General features: G+C 35.4%; 1 protein-coding gene across 1 annotated transcript in view; it reads right to left on the bottom strand.

Moving 5' to 3' along the window:
• Positions 1-26,637, bottom strand: part of wls (Wnt ligand secretion mediator) — an 81,958-nt gene that overhangs the window by 5,047 nt on the left and 50,274 nt on the right. The window contains exons 6-11 of the mRNA XM_089100594.1: positions 26,424-26,548; positions 21,427-21,582; positions 18,063-18,240; positions 15,455-15,591; positions 3,544-3,705; positions 369-596 (exon numbers count right to left, since the gene is read on the bottom strand). Coding sequence (XP_088956720.1) covers positions 369-596; positions 3,544-3,705; positions 15,455-15,591; positions 18,063-18,240; positions 21,427-21,582; positions 26,424-26,548 — 986 coding nt within the window. The remainder of the gene's footprint in view (positions 1-368; positions 597-3,543; positions 3,706-15,454; positions 15,592-18,062; positions 18,241-21,426; positions 21,583-26,423; positions 26,549-26,637) is intronic.

Below are 26,637 nucleotides of genomic sequence, written 5' to 3'. Positions count from 1 at the left end.
AATATTCAAATGTAGTCCGTTCTCATAGGTCTTTCTGCTTTGAGAGACCGTACCTCACCAAACTTTAATTTGTATAACTTTATTTTATAATTTCTCTCAAGTACAGCAGCCAGCATCTACATAATAAGAAAAAACTGTGATCTCTAATTTTATAATTTTGGGATACCCTCTGTATTATCATGCAATCACAGAGATTTCAACTTTGAGAACTGGCACCTCGCCAGGTTTCGGTTTGCTTAGCTTTCATTTAGAATTTCTCTTAACAGAGAAAGCTAAACTTGCGATGTTCAATTTTATGACTTTGAACACCGTCTATCCCACTGCTTACTCACGGCTGTCACCTTGAATGTTATAAGTTACAATGATACCTGTCCAAGGATAAATCCTGCAATAGTCATTCCAGAGCAAACGATGGTTGCCAACATCAACACTTTGAATCTGTACATAACGCCTTCATAAAAAAGTCGTCGAGCCATTGACATGGTCGGAAGAGCGTTGCGCTTTGCGCCGATGTTTCGGAACACGCGAAATACCATGTAGCACAGGAAAACAAAATAAAGACCAGCACAGACACCAGCAATAATGACGAATGCCAGCTGTAAAACAAAACAACAAGCTATTACACAAGGAAGAAATTACTAAGTGCGTTTAAGTATGCTTGGGAATTAGAAATCGCACTGCCTACTTCCCAGATGCCAAAATTACCTATCCACCGTAACCCAAGCATAGAAAAAGGATGACCAGCAAGGATGACTGATGGCCAAGTTGGTTTTAATTGGCTCTTATCCAAATTAGCAGTTCTAAATTTGAATGATGTTAACGTTTTAAAGAACAGAGTCAGGTAAATGATTTTATCCGCGACAGATAAACCCAGTTAAGTTAGGACTAGTCAGAAAAGTATGGAATTTGATACTGAAACGCCCTCTAAATATACAAGAAAGAAAAGATAAAGTGCTAAAAAATCGTGCTAAATAAATTGACTTTTCTTGATAAACCTGAACATTTAGATTATGAGGTTAATTGACTCATTGCTATATTTGGAAAAAAAAGAAAGAGAAGATACGTTGTTTACAATAAACAGGGCAGTAAAAGCTTTTAACTTTATTTGAGATAAAATACGGGGTCATATACTAGGACCGAGCTATAAAATGGAAAATCAAGATCACATCAGGTAATTTTTGTTCCGATTTTCTTTTGTTTGCAATACAACGTGCTAATTTGGAGGACAAGAACCTCATCTAATGTTTTTCTATATACTGAATCAAACGCCTGTTCTAGATCTATAAATCCAAGAACTGATGCAGGTTTGATGATTCAAACATTTCAAGACTATAAATCTAACGGCGAAAATGTGGTTAACGGATTCTCTTCCTTTTATTATGAAACTTTTCTTCTCTTTGAACTCTACCTACACTTATCTGAACTTTACCATTTAGTCTAATAAGTATCCTCGTGCTAAGTAATTTGCTCGCTATAGAAATCAAACTAATGCCTCTTTTTTACTACAGTCACTCTTATAACATTTCTTATAAAGGGGTTTAATAAAAGTTTTCTTAAAATTACTAGGCACTTCCCCTATAAAAAAATCACAATTTTAAGTAACTTATCTCTAACTTTAAAATCCCATAGTTCAAAGACGCTTTTATCGTGCGATCAGCACCTGAGACATTACTATGGTTTGATCCTTTCAGTGATCCTTCTTTAGAGCCTTTTTGAATCGTTGCTTACTTCCAAATTGAGGAAAATTTTTTTATCTTTTTTTTTCTATTCGGAATTAGCCCCTCATTTTTCGAAATTAGATGTTTCTAAATCCTAAAATTACCTGATTTGAGTGAAAGCCATCTAGGACGCTCAAATGATCAACAAAGCTAAAAGAAAGTTTTATCTTCCTATTTGATATCACTTTAACCTTTGCCGCCTTCCTTAGAACATAGTCCATTAAAGTAACCATATATACAGGAATAGGATATACCTCTGCTTAACCTCTGATTCTAGATTGAACCAACTATTAACTTTATTTCCTACCTTAACCACAGAAAGATTTTCTCGTACATAGCACAAATCAACTTTAATGTACATCGTGTATACGTACAAAGATCGGATCTTCATCAAAGCTTATCAATCAGCTGGATGAGATGCCTGTTCACAATAGATACAACTGAGAACTGAAGAGATCTGATGACCCGGACACTTCTCAACTATTAATCTAAGAGTGAACGTTTGGTCGATTCTTTTCTTAAAACTTTATCAGCATCATCTCTGCTTCCAACCGAAATAAAGTTAACGACTCTATAATTGCTATAATATTGTTATCAACTTCCTTATAAAGGAGTTTAAGCAAAGTTTTTTTTTTCTACAATCCCTACGTACCTCCCCTGTTAAAAATAATATTTAATCGTATCTGTTATTCTTATCTCTAACTTCATAGTTGCCATATTTCAAAATTAATTTGCCGTACTTTCAGTACCTGCAGCCTTGTTATTTTTCAATCTTTTAATACCATCTTTACATCCTCCTTGCTAAATAAATTTTAATTTTCTTGTAAATTACCGAATCATCTCACAATTCTCTATACTATTTCCTATAATCCTATTACGATTTTAACACAATTATAAAATGTTCATTCATATCTCCTTAGCATTCTGTTTATTACTCATTGAGACCCCTTCCCTGTCTTTAACTGGGACAAGTCTTGACTGACAACCTCCTCTCAATTGCTAAACATGCCAATGTTATATCTAAAATACGTCATCCCATCTCACTTCATCTTCTAGGTCCTCAGCAATTTTATCCGATACCTCCGTTTTACGTCTCGTTAATTCATGCTTTAATGTCCTCTTTACTTCCTTTACTTTCTTATTGTTTTCGTAATGCAATACCTTCTATTATAAAACTCTTCTGTCTTCTAACAAACTACAAGCTTCTTCGTCAATATTCATAGCTGCTGTCATAGCTTTCCTTGCTAAAACACTCTACTATTTCACAAACCTATTTTCCACAAATCATATAATTCAATTTCTACATTATCAAATTCTAAATTCTCCAATTTCACATCCAACTATTCTTACGACGCTTCTCTACAATTCTCATCTTGAAGTCTATCAACGTAACAACTATTAGGTAAGTAATCACTTTTCCTAAATTCCGTCTATAAATTCGAGACAAGACAAAGCAACTAGACAGAAGGCTAAAAAGATGCTTTGATGGCAACGTACCGCTTTTCAGACAAACAAAATTCCTACTGCTTAATTACTTCGAATATTTTGGCAATAATTCAAGTAGGCTACCATTATCATTCAGCCATTTAATTAATGACAGGAATCCTTTTATTTTGAACGAATATCAAAAGATAAAAGATTAACATTTTATTTTGTCTCTGATTCGTAAAGTATGCACAAATAAAAGTAATCTCTGACAGAATACTCAAGAGAATACACGCATTACAAACCCAGATGCTCCCATTGTCAAAAAAATTATATATATATGGTCAGAACCGAATAACTCTACAAGTTAGTTTACACTTGGAAACAGAAAAACACTTACAGCTATTTTGGCCTCAGATTCCTTGGACCAGATTGAATAGAATGGATTTGATAGCTGAACACCTCTTTCACACATGTCGAATAAAAACATGCATAGACAGCCAACACCTACAGATGACAGATGTTTTCGATACTTCCACAGACGATTCCGATCAGGATCATCCTTGGGGAAGAAAAAAACGGAGAGAATAATTCCATTCGTCAATATGAGAAAGGTGAGTGATATTTTTCTTATTTCTATTTGATTTTAACTACGTTAAAAGAAAATCAAATTTCAATCTGAATCAATTTGGGATGAGTAATTCCAACTTTCTTTCTTTTTAATAGAAACTGTTCGATTTTTTTTTTTTTACTAAAAATATTCCTTTTAAACATATAAAATTTCTGGTGTACAAAATCTTAGATTTCAGGACTTCAGAGCTGTAAAGCAAACAAAAGAATGCATTTACTGGCTAAAGCTATCATTCTTTCAAGATTTGTATTTTATGATTTTACAATAGCTCTATACGAGGCCCCAAGTTAAAATGAACAATGATACAATTTAAGAAAGAGGAAACAGTAAACAGTAAAGAAAACAGTATTCTAATAAAAGAAAAGAAAACAGTAAACGACAACAATAGTAAATCCAGCATAAAACAAATAGCGGCATCACTATTCTTAATGATTACTCTTAATGATTATAATTCCTACATTTTAACCCTCATCTTTTCCTCCTTATTCAGGTATATATATATATATATATATATATATATATATATATATATATATATATATATATATATATATATATATATATATATATATATATATATATATATATATATTTATGTATAGTAACTGTAGTTTATGTGCAACGAAGATTTTTACAAATTTTTTGTTATCTTGCTATGATTCGTTGTGATTCTCGATTTCGGTTGTCTTCTAACTGAAGGTTGTTTGTGATTCATGTTCATTTGTGATTCGTCGTTAGGCTTTTTGCTACATGCCTTCTAACCTCATATTTCTTTGTGCTTCACATTCGTTGATCATTACCTTAAACGTTTTTGTTCATGCCCCTAGCTCCACCTGCTCGGATTGCTTTTCTCACGTTTGATGGCCACGGCAGGCCCGTGCTAGCCCGGCAAGACACCGGGCAAAGTACCACTACGCTTCAAAAAGTAATAGCGCCCTTTGCTTAAATTTTTTTTTTTTAGAAATATACATTTTAATGTTTTGACTTTCACTGTCGAAAGATTAATTTTACGAGAGCTCGCCTACGGCTGGATGCAATGTACATACGATTTGAAGTATTTGAGCATTGAGTATTTGAAGTATTCTTTCTTTATTTTGCTTGCATTAACGGGAAAAACAAAGGGAATTAACTATTATTTTAGCGGTAGGTTGGCAGCCTGGTGGGCTCTGCCGTCAGAATGTTAGTTTGCGTTAATTAGTCTGGGCTTGGCATTCTAGAGTAATCTGTGTGGATAAACAACACGGCGGTCACCCCCCTCTAAATAGGTTGGGGTGCCACCATTTAATTCCCTATAATTTTAGTAAGGCGGTAGTCCACTGGCGGGCTGGAGGCTGCGGGAGCGTTAGTGACGCAGATTTGTTGATGGGTTTTGTTAGTGTTTTAGTGAGTGTAAATCGAGCAGTTGTGCAAGTTGCCTTGGAAGCCAGCCCTCAACAAACGGAAGTTCCTGTGTAATACAAAATTGGCGTGTTGTTAAATTCATCGCGGATCCAGCGCTGGCACCGCGGTGGAATCGCCATTATTGATAAAAGAGGTTGGTGTGAGGTTAGCCACCTTGCGGCTTCGCATTTTCTATTTCGTTAACAATTTACGAGACAAGCATTCCCTGGTCTATAGCACAATTAGTTAAAGTTTTGTATCAAATTTGACGATTGCAGATAAGTACATAAAATAACTGAAGAACGCGAAGCCCCCAAAGCACATTTAGAGCCCGCCACTTTACTCATGGCCTTTAAACAAAAAAGTCAACTTACGATTTACCTATAGATGACCAGTTAAAAAAGAACAAGCAAAAGGTAATGGAAAAAAGACATACTGTAAAAGTTTTGTCGATATTATAAAAGCAACTGGCAAACAAGGTCTTGCTTTTCGAGCCCTTATAGAATAAGCTCACACATTCCACGGCAGATCCATAAATCATGGGAATTTTTTAGCTAATTATTTGAGATAATTACGAAAAACAAGATTTAAGAGGTGACAAAAAACAAAGAACAAAAGAAAAGATGTTGGTTTCTAACAAGAATGACAAGTACATGCGTGACATTTTTATTTTGTTACTAATTTTGGATACTGTGCATGTAAGCTGAAAAACCTTCCAAATAAAAATCAACTAAATTCGGTTACTCGAAAAAGTGAACAATCCTATGCGAGAAGAGATCTTAAGGAAAAAGAGAAACCGGAAAGAAGAGTGAAGTAGTGGGAAAAGGATAGTCTGTTACATTTCTCAGTAATAATACTGTCACTAAAATCTTCTCAATTCTTCGTAATTTGATGAAAGATGCAATATCATCAATGATAAAAGAAGCTGTAAAGTTTTCTCTATTGATCGACACAACAATTGATATTTCGGGAAACGATCAGTGTGCCTTTGTGGTCTGGTTTGTACATGGGAGTAAAGAAGTTGAAAGATTGCTATCTTTGAAATGTGCCACATCAACATCGATTGAAGCACTGTTAGTTTCATTAAGAGACGCACTGGAAGGAGTAAAAATCGCCGTTGAAAGTTGCGAAGCGACGGCTTTTGACGGGGCATCAAACATAAATGGAGCCGACAAAATGGTCTGACTGCCAAAATAACGAACATTGTGTACCAAGCTACATCTATACTTGGTGTTATGCGCATATGTATTAGACTTAGTACTTAGTGACACAGTACAGATCCTACCGTCAACTGTTTCGTTTTTTGGTTTGCTTAAAGAAGCTGAAGTCTTTGAAGAAATAATTGAAAAGGCCATTGATATATACTGTAGAAAACACAGTTTGCAAGTTAGGAGCAATTAGAGCTATACATTGGCGCAGGCGAAGCAATGCCACTCTTATATCCTTTGGGAGAATTGGCAACTGGACCCCTCAGTCCCTGATTGATCAGTTTCGGCCAGCAAAATACGTTTTTTTACGAGCTGATGGCAGCATTATATAAGGTTTTCATGTCAAATGAATTCATCACCAAGTAAAGAATGACACTTCGGGAATTCTACCCAAATTCCTAAGTTTTAAAAGAATTGTTACCGCTATGATCGCTCTTCAAATTCTCAAGATTACAATCCCGCTTTAAACTACCTCCAAACAAAAAATTTAGACTATGCTCAAGGATGGAGGCTGGTAAAGTCATTTATTTCAAGACTGGAATCTCTACGAAACAAAATTGAAGATACATTGGCTGTAGCTAAAACACAAACCTTGACATTTATAGAAAAAAATGAAACCTCATACGAAAAATACACAACTAAGGATATGCCCATTGAAACGGATTTTAAGAAAACGAATAAGGAAAGTAAAAAAGATGGCGGGGGAAAAATATGATGATGAGCAAATTCAATAATCTTCTGAAGATGTATTTTGGGTCAATGTATTTAACTGCATTGTAGATAAAATTATACAAACGAAAGAAAACCGAAAAACAAAATGACTGTATTTGGACATGGCAAAGTTTGACCCTAAAATTTTTTATTAAATTCAAAGATAGATTTCCAGAAAATGCATTAGATAAAATTTGTGCATTGATCACTTCCGTTGATAAGGGCAAACTTAGTGAAGAAATGATATTCTTTATGTCCGTTTGGCCCAACGTAAGCAGGAAATCTATAGAGCAAGAGTATATAGAGTATATAGAGCAATAGAGCAAATCTATAGAACAAGAGTAAGTAACGCATGTGAGGATTTTGTATCTTATGAGAGTACATGGAGGACAACGAAAGTGAACAAAATGGAGTTAAAGTGTTTGATCGTAAAACGGAGACACACTCCTTAGAGTGCAATAGCAAAAATAAATACCATACACGCAGAGAATACGCGCTTAAAGTGATTCTTGGCTATAACATGTACAGTCTCTAGTACACAGAACTTAACAAAGCTTACAATTATTTACTGTTAACGCAAGTCACCTGCGAATGAATCTGTTCAAAATTAAAAATTATTAAAAACAAGGCTGAGGGCAACCATGACTGATGAAAATTTAGAAACTTTGATCCTGAAGGATGCTGAGACATATACTAAAGTAAATTGAAGCAGACACTGTTATCAATAAACTATGTGCCTCAAGTTCAGAACTGAATCGCCTATTTTACGAATAAGATAAGTTAAATTTAGACATTGAGAAATGGCACGTTTATAAGATCACTCCAGTAGAAGCTGTCTTGGCCATTGCCATTTCTATCTCCGATGGTGTTATTGGGAAGGAAAGGACAAGATGGCTCGGATGAGAGGGGAGTTAAGAGGAAAAGGACTTGTTTCTGGAAGTGGCGAATTCATGTTTAAAAGACAAAAGGCCCTTCTAGGTCTATGTGGAGGATTCAGATAAGTCAAATAGAAAGCAGTAATTGTGATTTGACGAAGAATTGGAAATTTTAGTGATTATACGGGAAGACTTGCTCATGATTTACAGTTTTATTTAAAGTCCAGTTTGAACAAGGACTAATGATTCGGGCTAATTAAAAATAGCTTAGTTAATAAATTCATATGTAACGAGACAAACATATGGAGTAAATAAAAAGAAGGGCTCACAATCAAATATATAGAATGCGCCACAGCCTGCTGCTGATATAATGCAATAGCGGTCAAGAATGTGTTGCTGCATTTTTGGAAGTGTTTACTGTATTAACAATGGTTTGATTGTTCGGCTTTAGACACTCGAGGCGTCCTGAGCAATTTCTATCCTCCGCCCTTTCAGAGTAACCAACACAGGCCTGAGTCTAGTTTTTTCATTCTCAGTAATTGTGAATCTATGCTATTTCGGTCGTCCTCGTGACGTCATTTACATGAAAATTATTTTCCCAAAATTAAGGCTCACGAGTTTCCTCAAACTCGTGACCTATCTAGATCGTTTTTTTTTCAGGCCAGAAAATCTCAGGATGCGAATTCAAAAAGAAAAAAAAGTATTGAGCCGTTTTCGAGGAAAAATACATACATAAATCAATGCATACAGAATTGTGCAATTGTTCTCAAATTCTCATCCTGGAGTTTACAAACGTTATAACTTCCCGGAAGGTGGTCATCCTTCCTAGATTTACCCACCATTCAAACCAAGATTGCTAAAAAGCACTAGTTAATGTAGAGTGAGAGTTTAATGTATATTGATATTTATTTCTGAACGGCAAAAAAAAAGAAAGAAAAAGGGCGTTAAAATCAATGTAACCATTCGCTGCAATCAAGATTTGTTGGTATTGTTCCAAATCCTGTAAAAAGCGATTTTTTAAGAATTTAGCATGATTTCATTAAGTAACGACGGCCAAGGGTATTTAATTGGAATTTCTAGACTATACTAAGAAATTAATAATAAATTTTTAATAATAGTCTGCTATGCCTTGGTAATTTTTGCAACGAGGGGTTGGCATCTATTACTAGTTAGTATACCTATTATTTACCATGTGTTAGCACAGTGAATTGATGGCCTGCTTGGTAGTACAGGGCCCAGGGGTTGATTCACGCTGCCGCAAGGCTGGGCCACATGCTTGTTTCTTGTTCCGGTAAAAAAGACCTAACAACTGAAACGTCGATTCGAAGCTCTACGCGCCAGCAATGGTTCTGTAAAATATTTATCCCTTTTTCACAAGTTTTATAAAAAAAAGGACTAGAACTATCAAAAAAATGCCCTTATGTTTCCCAATAACAAATACTATCTGTAAGCAATGGACAAATTGCAAAACTTACAGCCCTTTCCCTAAGGATTGTGGGGGATCTTGTCATCCCTAGAGGCATATTTATTGGACCTTTCAATTACGATGAACCGAATGGCTATCTCAGAATTTATTCGGATATCTTTGGGGAAAAAGAGGGCAGAGGAATGGGTTGAAGAGGACAGAGAGAAGTTGCCCTCCATTCTGTTTGACCACTTAAAAACACACGAACTTTTAATTTTTGTTCTAGGACCCTTGGTTTGATACGATCATCCCTAGGGGAAACTTATTGCAAGTTTTACTCAATATGGATAAATACAGAACTAGTTCTAAGGAAGAGACAGGGAAGGTTGAAGGCAGAAACTGATATTTAACCCCAAAGGCCACATCCAGGACTTTTTTGGGGGGAGGGGTCATTTTTACAGGGGGGGGGGGCATAAAAATAAAACTCTAAAAACACATCAAAATGTGTTTTTATCCATTTTTTTCGCATTTTTACAAGTCAGAGAAACATTTCCACCCCTCATTAAGCCTTCAGGTAAATACAGAATTAAGAAGCAGGGGGGGGGGGTGGGGTGGAGGTAGAAACTTATATTTAATCCGTCTTGATTTCTAGGAATATTTCTGGTCTAGCTGTTATGAAAGTAAAGAATAATATTAAACCTCAAAATGAGTAGAATTTATTCCGTATAGGAGGGGGACTGTCCCTTCGTTATCCCCACCTCCACCTCATGGTCGTAGAAACTTTGGAGGGTGCTCATTAGATCAGAAATTGAGCGTTTTAGTCCTTTTTTTAAGTCCAAAGGGATTGGAGACCAGCTACCCCCTGTCCTAAAATTGTTTTTGATATCCGGTCCTTTTTCTAGCCCGTAGGACATCTAATCGACACTTTGAGGTACCTATTTTGTACTTTCTCTTTGGCTGCTCAATTTTGCGCGTGGGGGAATATTAAGTTGGAGCTTTTAATGCATGTTGAGATAAATCAGGACATACATGTTATATTGAATATATATCTTATCTCTTTAAACGAGCAATAATTGTGTATGTATGTATTTTTTTTCTCGAAAACGGCTCCATATTCTTTTAGGGAAATTGACATCCTGATATTTTCTGGCCTAAAAAAAAATATCTATATAGGTCACGAGCTTGAGAAAATTCGTTAAGAGCCTTAATTTTGGAGAAAAAAAATCCAGTGAGCGACTTCATATTTATGAGCATATTTCAAGAACATGCATGCGTCATATTTGCTTCAGTAGCGGTTGTATCGTTTTTAGTGTCTATGATACAGGCAAAATTTTCACAAGAAACATATGATTGACAATAAAAATCAGATGATTGACGTCATATTTAAGAGTGCATTTCAAAAGAAAATAACATCATCCCCCCCCCCCAGGAGCGAACGTATCGTTTTATTTCTATGAAGAATGCAACATTACAAAAGGAACATAGCTAATAATAAAATATCAAGCGTAATGATTATATTTACTGCTTAAGCGTTTTAAGCAGTTTCATAATGCCTAGAAGACAAATGAACAACCTAGACCATCAAATGGGAAAAGACCAATCAGAGCAGCTAGGTTAAATGGTATTGACAAAAATAGATAAAGTAATGATAAACGAAAATGAAGAATAAAGACATATACAGTCAGAATACTGCGTCAGCGACAATTACAATGAGTCAAAACAAAAGTGAAGAACAACGAAGCATCCGGTTCGAAGATAAGCGGTAGCAACAAATAAAACCAGTCAATAACAAAGTGAAGAACAAAGAAATATGCGGTTACAAGACATGCGACAACGAGATGTAGAGCGAATTAAAAATGAAAGTAAAGAACAAAGAAATATGCGGCTAAAAGATATGCCACAGAGAGAACAAAGAAATATAAGGTTAAAAGATAAGCGATAGCGAGAATCACAAGCGATAGCGAGAAAGTGAGCATCAGAACGTGCCAAAAATGGAGTGAAGAACAAAGAATTGTGCTGTTAAAAGACAAGCGACAGCGAAAACAGAACGAGTCAAAAATGAAAGTGAAGAAGAAACAAATACTAAGTTAGAAGAATAGCGCCATCACAATCTTGGACGCCAACAAATGTGGTGCAAAACCCAGTACAAACCTACAAAGATACCACAAACTACGTAACTGTTGATTACGAGTCATTGGGACCCTTCAACATTATATGCATTTCCTGGGGAGCCCTCCATTTTCCAAAGGAAAGAGTAGCAAACAAAGCGGACTCATTTGGAGGTTGCTATTCACAACGAGAATTAATATATACAGCCTGCCACATACCGAGGACCGGGGCCCGGCCTCGAAATCGGCTAAATAGTTTTCTTTTTATTTTTAAATGACATATTGACATTTCTGGCCACTAAAAAATCTAAAAAGGTCACAACTTTAAGGAAGAATTTGTATTTTTCCCAGGGTGGTTGTATCGAACATATGGTGACGCCATGACATTAAAAAGGAGCTCACATTACCTGCGGCTAGAAGATAGGAGAAAATGAAAATCAATATATACAAGCCTGCTGCGTAGCCATGCCGGGGCCCGCCCTCGAAATCGGCTACATATTTATTTTGTCTTAAAACAGGCACATTGACATTTCTGGCCACAAAAACGATCTAAATAGGTCATAACTTTAAGGAAGAATTCGTGTTTTTTCCAGGGTGGTTGTATCGAACCTGTGGTGATGCTATGACATCAAGAAGAGGATAACCTTGTCTGCGGTTAGAAGAGAAGCGATAATGAGAATCTACATATAGAAGTCTGCCACCTAGCTGGGCCGGGGCTTGACGGTGGAGCCACCAGGCTCCTGGTACTCTTATCTCTTTAAACGAGTAATAATTGTATACTTATGTATTTTTCTCGAAAACGGCTCTGTGTTTTTTCGGAAAATTGGTATCCTGGTTAGGTAGGTCACGAGTTTGATAAAATTCGATAAGAGCCTTAATTTGAAAAAAAACCCTTAATTTGGTTACATACGTTCACTAAATCCAGCAATTCCTTTTTGCATTAATAATCATATTTCATAAAAATCAGAATAAATACAAAAAACTGACCAAAAAAACTTATGCTATCGAATACAAAGTAATAAAAAAAAGCTAACATGATTTATCTCAATAACACGTTCTTAAGCACCAGAAAATCCTTGAGCTATTCTGAACTGGGTGTTGAATTAAAATCAAAAGAAGCAACGCACCTTTTTAATGTACATTTCCGCAAAATGGAAGATCCTCTCTGTTGCGAGATCGACCATCGAGTAAATGTTTTAAATGAGCATAATGAATTTACATGAGTACGATTGACGATTTTCTTCTTTTTTTTATGAGAGAAAAACAGATAATTCAGGTAGGGTTGAAATGTTTAGAACGTAAGTCTTCAACTACAGGACTACTGAATAAAATTCAGTTCAAAACAACTCAACAAAATCCTCATTGGCAAACAAGTAAGTTAAAATTAAAATTACATACCTGAATCTATGACGAACAATTGGCAAAAACAATCATGAAATGAAAGAAATAAGTGTTAGAAATGTTACAAACCAAATTTTTAACAAATTCAAAAGTGATAGTAGTGAAAAGAGAATAAAACAAAGAAAGAGAGGAAGAGAGAGAGAGAGAGAGAGAGAGAGTGAGATAACGACAAAGAAAAAGAAAGAGATCCAGAGACGGTACTAAAAACGGTTTTCTCTATTGACGTAAGATCAAAAAGGTACTTCAGAGTGTCTTTACAAGGATATACAATATCAACGAGAAAAACGATAAACAAAAGTAATTCCATACACACACACACTCTCTTTCTCTCTCTCTCTCTCTAAAGTCTAACTAGCTTAATGTTTGAATACATTTAATGCAACAAAAGGATAAACCTTCAATAGACAGAAGGGGTGTAAAATAATAAGTGTTATCGGGTGTAATAATAATACTGTAAAATAATACAATGAACAATAATACTGCCGGGTGCAAAGCAATGATACTTTCAGAACTTCTATAATGAAGCAATAAAAAAGAAAATAACCCCAAAAAGAAATATTCGATAGAAAAAGAAGCCCTGCGCAAGTGGGGCATGAAAGGCTATGTGGATAAATAGATAAATACAAAAAAAAAAAAAAATGTTCCATCATTGAAGCCCAATGGATAATCTTTATATTTTTGAACTTAAATTAATTTGAGAATACCCAAATATCTCCATTAGAAGTCTATCCCTCAACCTATACTTATTTGAAATTAATTGATATAAAAACTAATTGAAAAAATATCCCGTTCAGAGTTGATAGAAGAGAGTTGCTACATTTAAGAACGCCTATGAGCCAAAGGAGGAGGTAAAGTCAAGAGAGTTTCTGAAAAATTACCTAATAGGATTTTTATTTTGAAATACAATAGTGAATACAAAATTCTCTTATAAATGAAAAGGGACCAAGAAAAAAGTAATACTATAGGTTCATTGATGTATAAAGCAAAAAATTTGGGATAGAAAACGTTAACATATGAAAAATTCTCAGTGAAAGGTATAAAAGAAAGAAACTATATCTTTCGGCACATCTTTATTCCCACAACCACTATTAAAATTCCTCTTCAAAAGAGATTATAGAAATTTATTTATTTTTTTTAACACCCAAAAGGCATCTTGAGCTGTATTTTTCCCATAGTGGTTGCAGAGGTAGCTGCAACCTAGTAAATAACGATTTTATTTTCAAACGCCATAAAAACAGTCATGCCGATCAGCGGCAGTTTTTGTCATAATAAGACACTAAACACATAAAACATATGAAAATCACAGGCATAGCCATCGTCATGCAAAACTATACATTGATTCGAAATATCACAGATTCAAACTAAACAGAGTCGAGCGAATAAAAAGAATAATGAACTAAAGAAAATAGATATATACAATTATTGACGAGTGGGTGTAGAATTAAAAATCTTGACGAACGAGGGAACAAAACTACTTGCGTACCGCATATGCCGTGCTGTCCCCAGCTGAATTTTTGGTACCGGTTGAGCTACATTTCGCAGGAGCCTTTGGCGCGAAGGGAGATGCTCAGGGGGGAGGATTTCACAAAGCCACGGATTTCCCAAAATACCGACACCAAATTTAAAACAATTCATGACAGTGTGTCGATAGAGTTTCAAGCGAAAATTGTTTCAAAAGGGAGCAATAAGAGACTTTCGGAGATTAAGACACTACCGTACCAGAATAGCTCGGTACTGGATCCTTTCCAGGCGGTCCTTCTGGTCCGAAGTCAGGCCGTAATGCCAAACGGGACAAGCATATTCCACCAGCGGTCTGAGAAATGTAAGAAAAATATGCAATAGGTGGGGGGTTGGAACACGATGACGAGCAAGGAGTTTTAAAGAAAGAATACCCGGGTATGCCCGTTTGATCAACTCCTGTGTCTGTTTTTCCCACTTCAGATCATGTGTGAGATAAATTCCCAAGAGTTTGATATCCATGATGCCTGAAACATTCTGTAAAGCAAGGGATGAACTGTCCCTCAGAAAAGAGAAAGTTAATATGAGCGATTTTTCACGATTGACGATCATTTTGCCCTCCTCAGCTTGGCGTGATAAACTCGCCATTATTCTGTCAGCCTCACTTGAAACACTCTTTTCGCCCAGCTCCAGGAGGATCATCAACGAATTTAAAGCAAAGATAATTTCTTAAACCACATTGGCCTGACATCACATAAAGAAAGAAAAGCGAGCAAAAATGGGGTTTTTTATAGGCCAAATGAAAGTACTGAAAAAAAAAACACAACAAAGCGAATATTTCGAGAGGACAAACGCTTATTTCGTTTCGCGCTGAAGAAGAGAGGCGTTTGTCCTCTCGAAATATTCGCTTTGTTGTTTTTTTTTCAGTACTTTCATTTGGCCTATAAAAAACCCCATTTTTGCTCGTTTTTCTTTCTTTATGGGAATTTTAAGCGATCTGACTCATCATCTGTCAACTCATTAGCCATAACCGAACATATCAATAAGAATTTCGAGAATTCTTTTAATTGTTTTACCTATCTTCCCTTACCATGAACGAGTTAAATTTTAAGAAAAAGTAACAGAAAAGAGCACGAGACTCACCATTAGATGTTCACCAGCGAATACCAGCCAAAATGAAAGAAGTATGACATAAAAAATTCCTTGTCTAATATCTCCGATTAGAAGCATATATGGCATATCAAAAGCTAGTGTTAAGTATTCCAATGGCACTGAAATAAACAAACCAGCTGTTGAAGCCCAAAAACACGAAGAAAATGTAAGCTTTGGGTGCATAAAAAAAATCTTTACAGAAAAAGTAGAGTATTAATACAAAAATGAATGCAGACTTACTAGTAGTACAAAATAATTACCTCGATTCTCCCTCCTGCCAAATTGGTCCAACGACCTACCCCGAGAAAGAATGGTCTAAGAATGAGCTTGTTTCTATTTTAACTCTCAGTGATAAATTTGTCAAAGCGAAAAATATGAACGATTCTGATTCATTTTTATTACTTCACCTAGACGCAGATATAACAAACTAAAATATAAGCCTGCTTGAAAAACAATTCTCTCAATAGCCGAGCCGGCTCTTTGACTAGCAAAAAGCGTACTCAATATTCGACCTGCCTGTCTCCTTGTTGACCTTTTTACGCGATCTTCTGACTTGTTTTAATAGCTTGTTCATCGTTAGGCCGTCCATATTCTGTTCGACTCAGTACTTGTAATACTCTGCATTCGACTACCTGGACACTGTTGGCCTCTCTGTCTCACTAATCCATCTGCTCCCTTCTGAAGCTCCGGAATCAAAATCCCTCGTTCTTTCGATTGCTTACCATCTCCTGTTTGGGCAGTTTTCCGTCTATAAGCTCTTTCCTTTACCTTTATATGAGCCTATATACTCTGGTTCCCCCTTTTTAGGTTTGGAGCAGGAGGTCAAAGTAAACCTCCCTCCACCTTAAAATATGATTTCGTCTCCCTCTCATTAAGATTTTAGCTTACAAGAGAGATGAATTTAAAGCGAATAGAGCCTTTCAGATAAATTGTCACCATCTTTACTCCTTAAGTCAAATTAAGCCAATTCAAACAGACAAGCACACAGGAGTTTTTTTTTTCAGGATGGGGTGCAAGTTAATCAAAGTGGTAAAAAAAAGTTGATTCTTTTTAAAATTATAGGGACAAAATGGATCTATAGACCCTGGTGGAAGAATGAATGACACCAGCCTTTGTGGCCTACCCTAAACAATTCGTCCCTTTTTATTAGAGCTAAACTTTCACACTTGATTATCTATCTCGTAATCAATAAATTAAAATACAATTATATTTAAAATATGAGTAGAGCCACGTTAAAACCTAAAACAAACTTAAATTATCCTATATATATAAGACAACTACTACTCGTCTGCCGCTCTTTATGTTAAGTTTGAGTAGTTCTTTTATAAAAGCATTTTATAAAGCAAAAAAAAAAAAAATATAACAAGCTTAAAGCTACAATGATTTTATTTTTCCATTGTCTTTCAGGAGATATGAACTGGATACGAACCCCCGGAATTTCAAATTTTTAGGTGGAGGGGATAGTTCTGACAGTGTTTTTAGGACAATTCCCCACTCCTCTCACATCTTCGCACGTATACGTACGAGTGTAATCTTCCGTTTTACATCTAGAGTAGAATTGATTCCTCCAGTGAGGGGAAGGTCCATTGATTTTGAATTCAAATCAAGTAGTTGCGGACATGAAGCCATACGCTAATTGTACGAAAAACCCAAAACAGATAGTCCGAGTGAGTGAGACGGCAAATCTGGCATAAGCCCTTTTTAGGATTGTATAAAAATGATGTCATTTCATTGGTTGATAGATAAGTCTATCTATCATCCGTTTATACGTCATTCCTAGGGCAGAAATAAGGTAGATAGTCATAGAACTAAGGGATGAAACATTAGATTGATTTTGGGTTGACGCGTGACGAACAATGTCCACTGGGCTAGTAGATTCAACTGTAACCCCTTATCTTGATCTGGAAAAACACACGATGGGAAGTTGCGTAATTTTGTCTGAAAATACACTTTTTAATCCCCCCCCCCAACCAAGACATATATGCTGACATACTACTAATATCTGGTGCACAATTATGCAAAACTGCATATCAGAAACTAAAGACTCAAATTTATCCACAAAGTCAAGTAAAACTTTAAATTGATTGTTTATGACCATCTAGAATTAGAATGATTATTTATGACCATCTAGAACTGTAAAAACTGTTCAACTTGTATCGACTGCACATGTTTAGGGAGAAATGTGTTACTGTGCTGCAGCGTGGCCTCTGGAACTGGAAGATTTTATAAATAGTTTTTCGGTAGTTTTACACCGATGGCTGTCTCACAATTCTAGCTAATAGTTTGGGCGCATCCGGCACATGGCTGTGGTATGATCCTTAATAAAAAGCTTTGAGCAATAAGCACGTGAAAATGAATGCATTAAGAATGCACAAAAAAAGTGCCGAAAAACTGTTATTTAATAGGACATAGTCTAATTTGTAATTGGCTATAGTCGTGTTAGTGGCACAATAGTGGCATTTCGCTTAAAGTATACTCAAATTGGTCACGACAAACCAATTCAAAACTTCTTATTTCTTTATGGTCTGACCAGTAACTAAAAAATTAAAAGACAAAAAAAAGAAAAAAAAACAATAGTAATAAAACATACGGTTTAAGAAAGAGAGAGCAATGCCAACAGCTAGTAGCATCCTTTCTAATAAGGCTGACTCTCGAGACAGCATGAGAACACGTCTCCAATACCAAATGGTAACACCAACCGACAGTGGGAAGAAAAACGTCTTCAAAGATATCCACACTTTTGTGAAACCACCATTCTGATTGATAGCCTGTAAAGAGATACTGTCTCAACAAAAGTAAAGGAATTTTTCAACTGAATTTTGTATACACAGCAGACATGGCTTTTGGAAGATCCATTAGTGGCACGTTCACTTTTGGGGAATACATTAGCAGCATTTTCAAGGTCTCAATTTCGGTCTTGATACATCTTAGACCGAAAACAATTAATATTAGTGTTCTTAATTGCTTCTCAAACTTGTTAAAACTGCTTCATGCTTTCGACCAAAAAAATATATTGATAGTGAATAAGAAGTACACAAAGATAGGCAATTAAATATTCTAATGTAATTAACGTCAAAGTCTTGTCTCCTGGACCATATATTTCTAAAGTGGTCATAATTGCCCCTCTCAAAAGCTTGTTTGACGCCCTTCCAAAATAAACTTGGATTCTTTTTGAGCATTGGAAGAATTTAAGAAATAGCTAACCACGTTAATTTAACTCGTCCCTAATTTCAGAGGATTTCAATTTCTAAGTGGCTAGTAGATTCAACAAAGATATTTGGTTCCGAATTTTTATTTATGGAGACAATTTGGACATTTCTTAAAAATCGGAGGCATTTTCAAGAATCGGAGCTGGCCTCTGTATTGTTCTGATGATCAGGGTTCCTTTATCATGTATACAGGACAGTTTTACATTTTTATTAGTTCGTTTGTCGCAGAGACGTTTCAACAATACAATTTACAATTTGGTAACAACCTACTTCGCAATACTGACTTTCAGGAGGGGGGGGGAGGAAGATGCTGCTAAATTAACGCCATTTTTATAATCCTTAGAGGTGTTAGTAATTCAGCCTCGCACATTTCCAGAGCAATTATCGGTATTTCTTCAATGTTATACAGTTAAGAATTTCTTCAAGAGCCCATAGCATTACTATAGGTAATTGTAATACAGAATTACAATTCAGCAAAAAAAAAAAAAAAAAAAAAAAAAAAAAAAAACCACGACTTGCCCTCATCCTGTAAAATAAACACTGCTTGCACTCCTTTCATATCAATCGCAAGAAACTCGATGAATATTGTTTGTTAGTTCAGCGTAAATGATTCCCCTAGGTTTTATGGGACCATACCTGACCACAGGGGAGGGAGAAATCTCGTTCGTCTGGATCCAAAGGAATCTGTCTCAAATCGAAAATCGTAGCCTTTTTTTCTGTTTTGACTCTCCTGCACACAGCAAAATTCTCTTCCCTCCTCCACACACATGATTACAGTAAGTAGTTCAAATTAAAAAACAAGCATAAAATGACAAAGTACTGATAAAATTATCTAGTATGCTCATTAAACTGAATCATCAATTCCGATTATTAAATCACAGTAGTTCTGCTACAAAAATAAGGTGGATAGATTACGATACTTAACTTTCCAATTGAATAAGAAAGTCAATCGAAGGAAAATGTACTGACCTGTACGGAGTGAACATTGCAACTTATAGTTGCGAAAAGGAACCTAATTTTAGCCTAGGACTATGAAAAAAAAAACACATTTAAAGCTCATTCTTGCAGATCGTTGAGTCCATCAACCGATGAAGGATAGGGGTTTTCCAAAAACAATGAATTAGGGACACGAACAGGCATAGATTATCTCCATCTATATTATCGATATATTCCTAAGATATCAAAATACTCGAAGTCATGTTGGAGCGTTTCAACAAGTTAGATTTTGATGCGATTCAACTTCACTTCCTTTATTCATATGTATACGGTTTGTACTATAATTTTAATGTCATAGCTAAAACGCAGCTTGGCTCTTCTGCCAGAATATTCTAAGCACTCGTAAGCAAAAAGAAGGATTGCATACTCTTGTTTGTTACGAAAAGGATACTAAAGACGACTGAGCATCTACGAAAAAAATGGATTGTGCTGAGATCAGTAGAACCATCGTTTTTTTCTGTAATTTAGCTTGGAAAATTGTTATGACATTCCCTGAAAGTATTCAAACAAAATCTATGAAAAAAAGTCCTTACATGAAATAAATATTTCAGTTTTGATGCGATCAAGAAAAAAATAAACTGTTTTAGGAATCAATATAAAAATCTAATCAAGAGTACCCACTTCTAGTAAATTACTTAAGGGAAAAAATAGACAGTCTAATTTAGCAACATAAGGTACACCGTGCTTAAAACAGTGAAACATGCACAGAACATGGTTTAATTTTGGAGAAATAGATTATGTTTTTGTTTCTGAATCGTACATCAAGATTCCCCCCCTCCCAAAAAAAAGAAGAAAGATTCAGTATCCCTGGATTAACTGTCTTAAAGGACGGACAAATTCCTCACTTTTCCGTCTATTCTGAAAGACAAAACACAAAATTACTAAATTTTGTCCAACCAATGAACTGTGGAAGATTAATAAGAGTAATACAAGGTCCAAAATTCAAGATAGATAGTCATTGCAGTGGTAGCCGCAACATAGTACACTCAATTTGAGAAAGGAACATTGGAGAGATTTAACATTGTTTGCAAGACTAGATAGGAGCCCAAACACGTTTTGGCTCTAAAATCCTTTCGGAAAAACAGCCCATGTCCATTGAACTGTCTCAAAGTGCTACTGTCGGTTCTGGAATGGGATTTTCTTCCTTGCTGCCAACAAAGTCCGTCTTAAAAAAAATAAAACCTTGCAACGTGGCAATGGAGCGGTTGAAGACGCTCTTTGACCCAGTCTGAAGTTCTAAAATTCATAGAGAAGATCTCTTGTTATAACACCAGCTGAATCAACAGAATCCTGAAATAACGTCAGGCGTGTATCTCAGTGACTCAGCACCATCAATTTCAAAAACTTTGCAACTTAATGAAAATTACAATTTGATTTCTCAAATATTCTTGGAACACTCCCAATAAGGAAATTCAATCTTTTAGCATTTTTCACTTCTATATGTTTCTGTAAATCCCTGGGTATTTTCGGTTGAAAATCATTATGCCATCGAAATGCACCTTAAATATTCAAAAAAGGAAGGTCACTAGAAGCTTGCAAATCAGCTTAAAAAGATGTAAAAGTGCATTGATTGAGTTTGCAATAGAACAAACAAACGTCAGTTTAATAATATTTTCAGATTTTTTTTTTGAACTGAGCAATTTTGAAACTTCACTAAAATTTTGCAGAAAAAATAAAATTAGTAACATTCTTGCACACATCTACCAAAATAAAACATAAACTGTAAACATGAGGAGGTAGTTTACTTACCACAAGCCACAAATCTTTAATAGCACCCAAATTTTTGTTCGTGTCTCTATCTTCATACACCGGCAAACGAAGGTTTAACAAATAAAAGTCGTGATGAACTGAACCCAGTTCAAATAAAGGGAGGAGATCACACTTGTAATAATAGTCTTCAATTTTCTAAAAAAAAGAGAATAAACTACTCCAAAATCGCTAGATAATGTTTTGTTTAGCAAACACGGGACTATGAAACGCAAAAAAGTACAGGGGAGGCTCACAACTATGCTTGGCTGTCTCCAAAACCTGTCCGTTGAAAAACAAGTCGTCCATACCCATGGGCCATGACGTGTAAATAAGACTATAAATATACTACACAGAACATAATTCACAGAATAGAAAGATGGATAAAAGAGTGAGAAATCTAGAATCACTCCTTCTCAGTACTTGGAGTAGGTGAAAGCAGTCAACACCAAAAGACAGAGAGAGTGGGAGGCAGAGTCTAAGAGACCGAGAGAGAAAATAAGAGAGTGAGATAGAGAGAAAGAAAGTAATCAGAGGTACCAATGAAGGGGGGGGGGAGCAGGATAGTGCAAGTGCCTTCCAGATCCTGAAAAATAGCTTTTTGTACTTTAATTTTGAAAATCGGCATAAACAAAAACGGTCTCCCTATTATTTAAAAAATACCTTTTTGTTGTACTTTCATTATAAAAAAGTGACAAAATCCTCCCCTCCCCCTCCGAACACACACATTTTCGTAAATAGGTACCCATATGAATAAGTAGAGCCAGTAAGAGCAACCAACACTCACAAAAAAAGAAACAGAGAGAGAGAGAGATAAACAGAGAGAGAGAGAGAGAGAGAGAGAGAGAGAGAGAGAGAGAGAGAGAGAGAGAGAGAGAGAGAGAGAGAGAGAGAGAGAGAGAGAGAGAGAGAGAGAGGGACAAAAGGAAACATATCTGTTACCTCGGAAAATAAAAACAGGAAATATAAAAAAATTTAAGAAAAATACCCCCGCTAAAATTTCCCCTCCAGATAACTCCTCCCCCTGGAAAATTTTCCCCTGTGGAAAACTCCTCCGCGGAAAATTCTCCACTCTGAAAATACTCCCATCTTTTAATAACGATCGCAATTTTAAGCTTAAAAGTATTTAAAAATTCCACCCGGTAACTCACCTCATCCCCCCTCCCTGACAAATTTCCCCCATATGTACGATCCTATTTCTCTAAACTTAAAAGACTTTGAAAATTACGTTAGGATTATTATATTGCCCGTCGAGAGGTGTTGGATAATTAATATCCAGCAAATGTGAACGAAAGCAACTGTAGAGTATTTTCGTTAAGGGGTATCGAATTTCATTTCAGCACAAAAAGTATTAAGAAGGGCTTGGAAGGGGGGGGGACAAATGTTATTCCTAAAAATTTTGCAAGAGTGTACTTTAACACTTCTTACGGTTTCTTGGCGATGGGATGAACAGCATAGTAATGCACACACGACACACACGCCAACGTTTATTCGATGAGCCCGGCGGCTTCACCGCCGGGCCACAACACTCGGCAGGCTTCTAAATATGGATTTTCATTGTAGATTGTCTTCTAACCGCAGACGTGACCCTCTTCTTAATGTCATGGGGTCACCACAAGTTCGTTACAAGCACCCTGGGAAAAATACAAATTCTTCTTCAAAGTCCTGAGCTATGTTGATCGTTTGTGTAGCCAGTCATCGCTGTTCCTTGTTTTCCAACCGTAGATTTCATTGTCCATTTTCGTTCATCTTTGCCTCAGAGTTTTTTCCACGCCTTTTGATTAAGCAGTTTAGATTTAACTAATCTAAAAGTTTAAATAAGATATATCATCTTATTTAATTTTTTAAGACGTTATAGATAGTGAATACGTCTTTTCCAGTTTCCAACCACAGATCACTGTTCAACATTTCGTTTACAATTCAATGTAATCCTCACAGTCGTTTGTTCAATAGCCTTATCTTTAGCTGTTGCGATTCTCACTTCCACTAGTTTTCTAATCACGTCAATCTGTACTATATTTTCATCAGTCAATCCCTTAAACATTTTAAATGAAATTAAATTAGAATTATCACCATTGTAAAATTACGTGTTTTTTTTTTATTGGGCCTTTAACTTTTGCCTTGGCTTGTCTTTTGTCATTATGAAAAACAAAACGCCGAACCTTTGTTTTTTTTTTAAACAGAGGCTTTATTAGGCGTTTAACAGAGGCTTTCTTGGCTAACGTCCTTAGAAACTCCAAGGTCATTATTTATAGCTATTTCATCGCTTGGAGCTTTTATAAAATGTTCAACGTCGACTTTTGCCCCGGCTTGTCTTTTGTCATTATGAAATACATGTCGCCAAACATTTGTTTTTTTAACAAAGGCATGGTAAGCAGTGATGACCTTATCCAAGTAAAAATTCCAAACCCAATCATCATAACTATCATTTTCAATTTTGACACGTTTTGATTGTCGCTGTCGCTTATCTTCTAACCATTTTGGATTTTCATTACATTAGACAATTTGCCAATACCCTTTGCTTTAGTTACCCTTATTGGTCTAGTTTTACATGACGGCTCAGGCTGTAGATTTTTTAATTGTTAGGTGGAGGGTCAAAAATTTCTTTTCCTTCCAATGAATTATCATTTATAACACTTGTAAATTTTTGTTTTTTGGGTCTTGTCTCGCTTGATAGTCCAGGTTGTTGAAAATCAACCATTGTGAATTTACTTTGTTCGGGCTGCTCTCTTGGTCTTATTACGTTTGATATTTCAAGTGGTTCCAAGAATAATCATTTATATTCTCATCAGTATCATGTTCAATTTTGAAACGTTTTGATTCTCGCTGTCACTTATAAGTTAAGATAATATATATTTTCCAAAGCCCATCACAAGCTCTAATAGAGCCGAATTCACTTCATATGTCAAAAAGAAAAAGACAAAGCAAAACGAAGAAAAAAATAATACAACAAGAAAAGAAACACATCAAATCAAATCAAATCACCAATCAAGCATAAAAATGTTCAATAAGAATTTAACAAATGGCTAGAATAGAAACAGAAAAATAGAAGACTAAGGGGTGGGGGATAAAAGAAAATCACAGTCAAGAAGAAAAAATTGTCGAAATCGTTTTAAAGGTCAAATACATAAAATAAAAAAAAAAACACTTAAAATCAAGCCAAGTTCGTTGTAAAGAAAAAAATTTACAATTAAAGAAAGAAATACAATTAAAGGAAAAAAAAATTAAAATTAAAGGTCAGAAAAGAAATTTAACATAAATAAGTATCAACAATAGGGAAAATAAAAGAGACAAAAATAAAGAGAAAAAAATGACGCATAATTATTGTGAACATACACAACAACTAAAATAAGGGAGGGAGGAGTTAATTTTGGTAGAGAGCATAGTTCAGGGATTATTTAGATGCGCAAAAATAAAGGGGATAAAAATTTTCCTGAACCTCTCAGTAACGGTAAGGATAGGTGAATATGTTAGAATTGCCAAGGAAGCTAAGCAGGGGAGATGGGGTCTAATGGGGTCATGTAAATCCGGAAAGATGTCCTCAGTACGAGGATTAGATATTGCGGATTTAGCAAAGCACAAACAAATTTGTACTCTCCTTTCTTTTAACTTGGTAATACCTGCGGATTTAATGAGGAAGGAGTATGGAATTTTGCTCTCTTTGTAGATGATCCTGAGCGAACGCTTTTGGACCGACTCAATTTTGTCACTAAGCTCGCTTGAAAGATGTGAATGCCAGACCGTACATGCATATTCTAATAGCGGCCTGATAAATGATAAATAAACACGGAGGGACTGCATCTTAGGGCAATAAAATCTGTTTAAAAACTTTAACATAGGTAATGAAACATTTGCTTGTTTAACAATATTAGGAACATGCATGTCCCATTTGAGAGTATTTGAAATTGTGACACCAAGGAGTTTAACATGTTTCACAAGCATTTCGGGTGGGATAGGGTCAAGGAAAGCGGGATTGGATTAAAAAAAAAGATTTGATTTCAAACTTATCTTCTAACCCCATCTTTCTTTTTTTCTTCATTTTCGATTTTCATTACTTCAGACAATTTGTCAATGCCCTTTGCTTTAGCTGCCCTTATTGGTGCATGATGGTCTAGGTTGAAAATCTTTTTACTGTTCAGGTGGTGGGACAAAAATTTCTTTTCTTTCCAACGAATTATCATTTATAGCACTAGTAAATTTTGGTTTTTGTGTCTTGTCCCATTTGAAGGTCCAGGTTGTTGATTTTAACCCATTATGAAATTAATGCCAATGCCCTTTGCTTTAGCTGCCCTTATTGGTATAGTCTTACATGATGGTTCCGGTTGTAGATTTGTTAATTGTTCAGGTGGTGGGATAAAAACTTCTTTTTCTTCCAACGTTAGATAAGCTTTTCATATTGATATGTCTTTCCATATTGCAGTCTTTTCAAAGATATTGGATTATTGAAGCAGGCCCGATTTCTAACACTGACTGTTTACAGTCTACTTTTGGTCACTGACTGTCTACTGTCTACTTATGGTTTTCTTTTTCAAGGTTTTTGAATTGTTGTAATCCCTTGTTAAAATATATACAAATATCTTTGTAATTACCAGTTTTTTGCTCTTTAAGCAAATTAATGTAAACTTCTCCATGCATGAAAATCTTCAATTTTTCCACACAAGTGTGACAAGTGTGACAACGCTACTGCAATACTGATGTATACAAAAATGATATCACTCACATGTATCTTTTTTTTCAAAATTAAGGTTCTTGACGAATTTTCAAAAACTTTTGACCTATCTAGATCGTTTTTTTTTTTAGGGAAGGATATCCCAGGATACAAATTTTTCTGAAAAATATGGCGCCGTTTTCAAGAATAAATAAATAAATACACAATTATGTCTCACCTATAAAGATAGTATATTATATATATATATATATATATATATATATATATATATATATATATATATATATATATATATATATATATATATATATATATATATGTTTATGATTACCTGATCAATAGTACAATCTAAGGTTCGCTGTTCAGTGGAACCAGCATAGAACTTCCAGTCTCCAGCAGCATCACCTTGATTACGATATCCAAGCTTGGCTTCAATTGTCATCGTCGGTCGTTGCTCTAAAACATGCAGTAAAACACTGATAATTACATTTAAAATTTCAGTGCGTGAGGTATTTTGACATTTTGAATATTTTTTCTTTTTTTTT

This window comes from Artemia sp. Qi Xiang Cuo, chromosome 14 (genome assembly GCF_049724085.1).
Source record: "Artemia sp. Qi Xiang Cuo chromosome 14, ASM4972408v1, whole genome shotgun sequence".
Lineage (NCBI taxonomy): Eukaryota > Metazoa > Arthropoda > Branchiopoda > Anostraca > Artemiidae > Artemia > Artemia sp. Qi Xiang Cuo.
The sequence above is the reverse complement of the archived record's forward strand: the minus strand, read 5'-3'. Positions and strand labels throughout refer to the sequence as shown.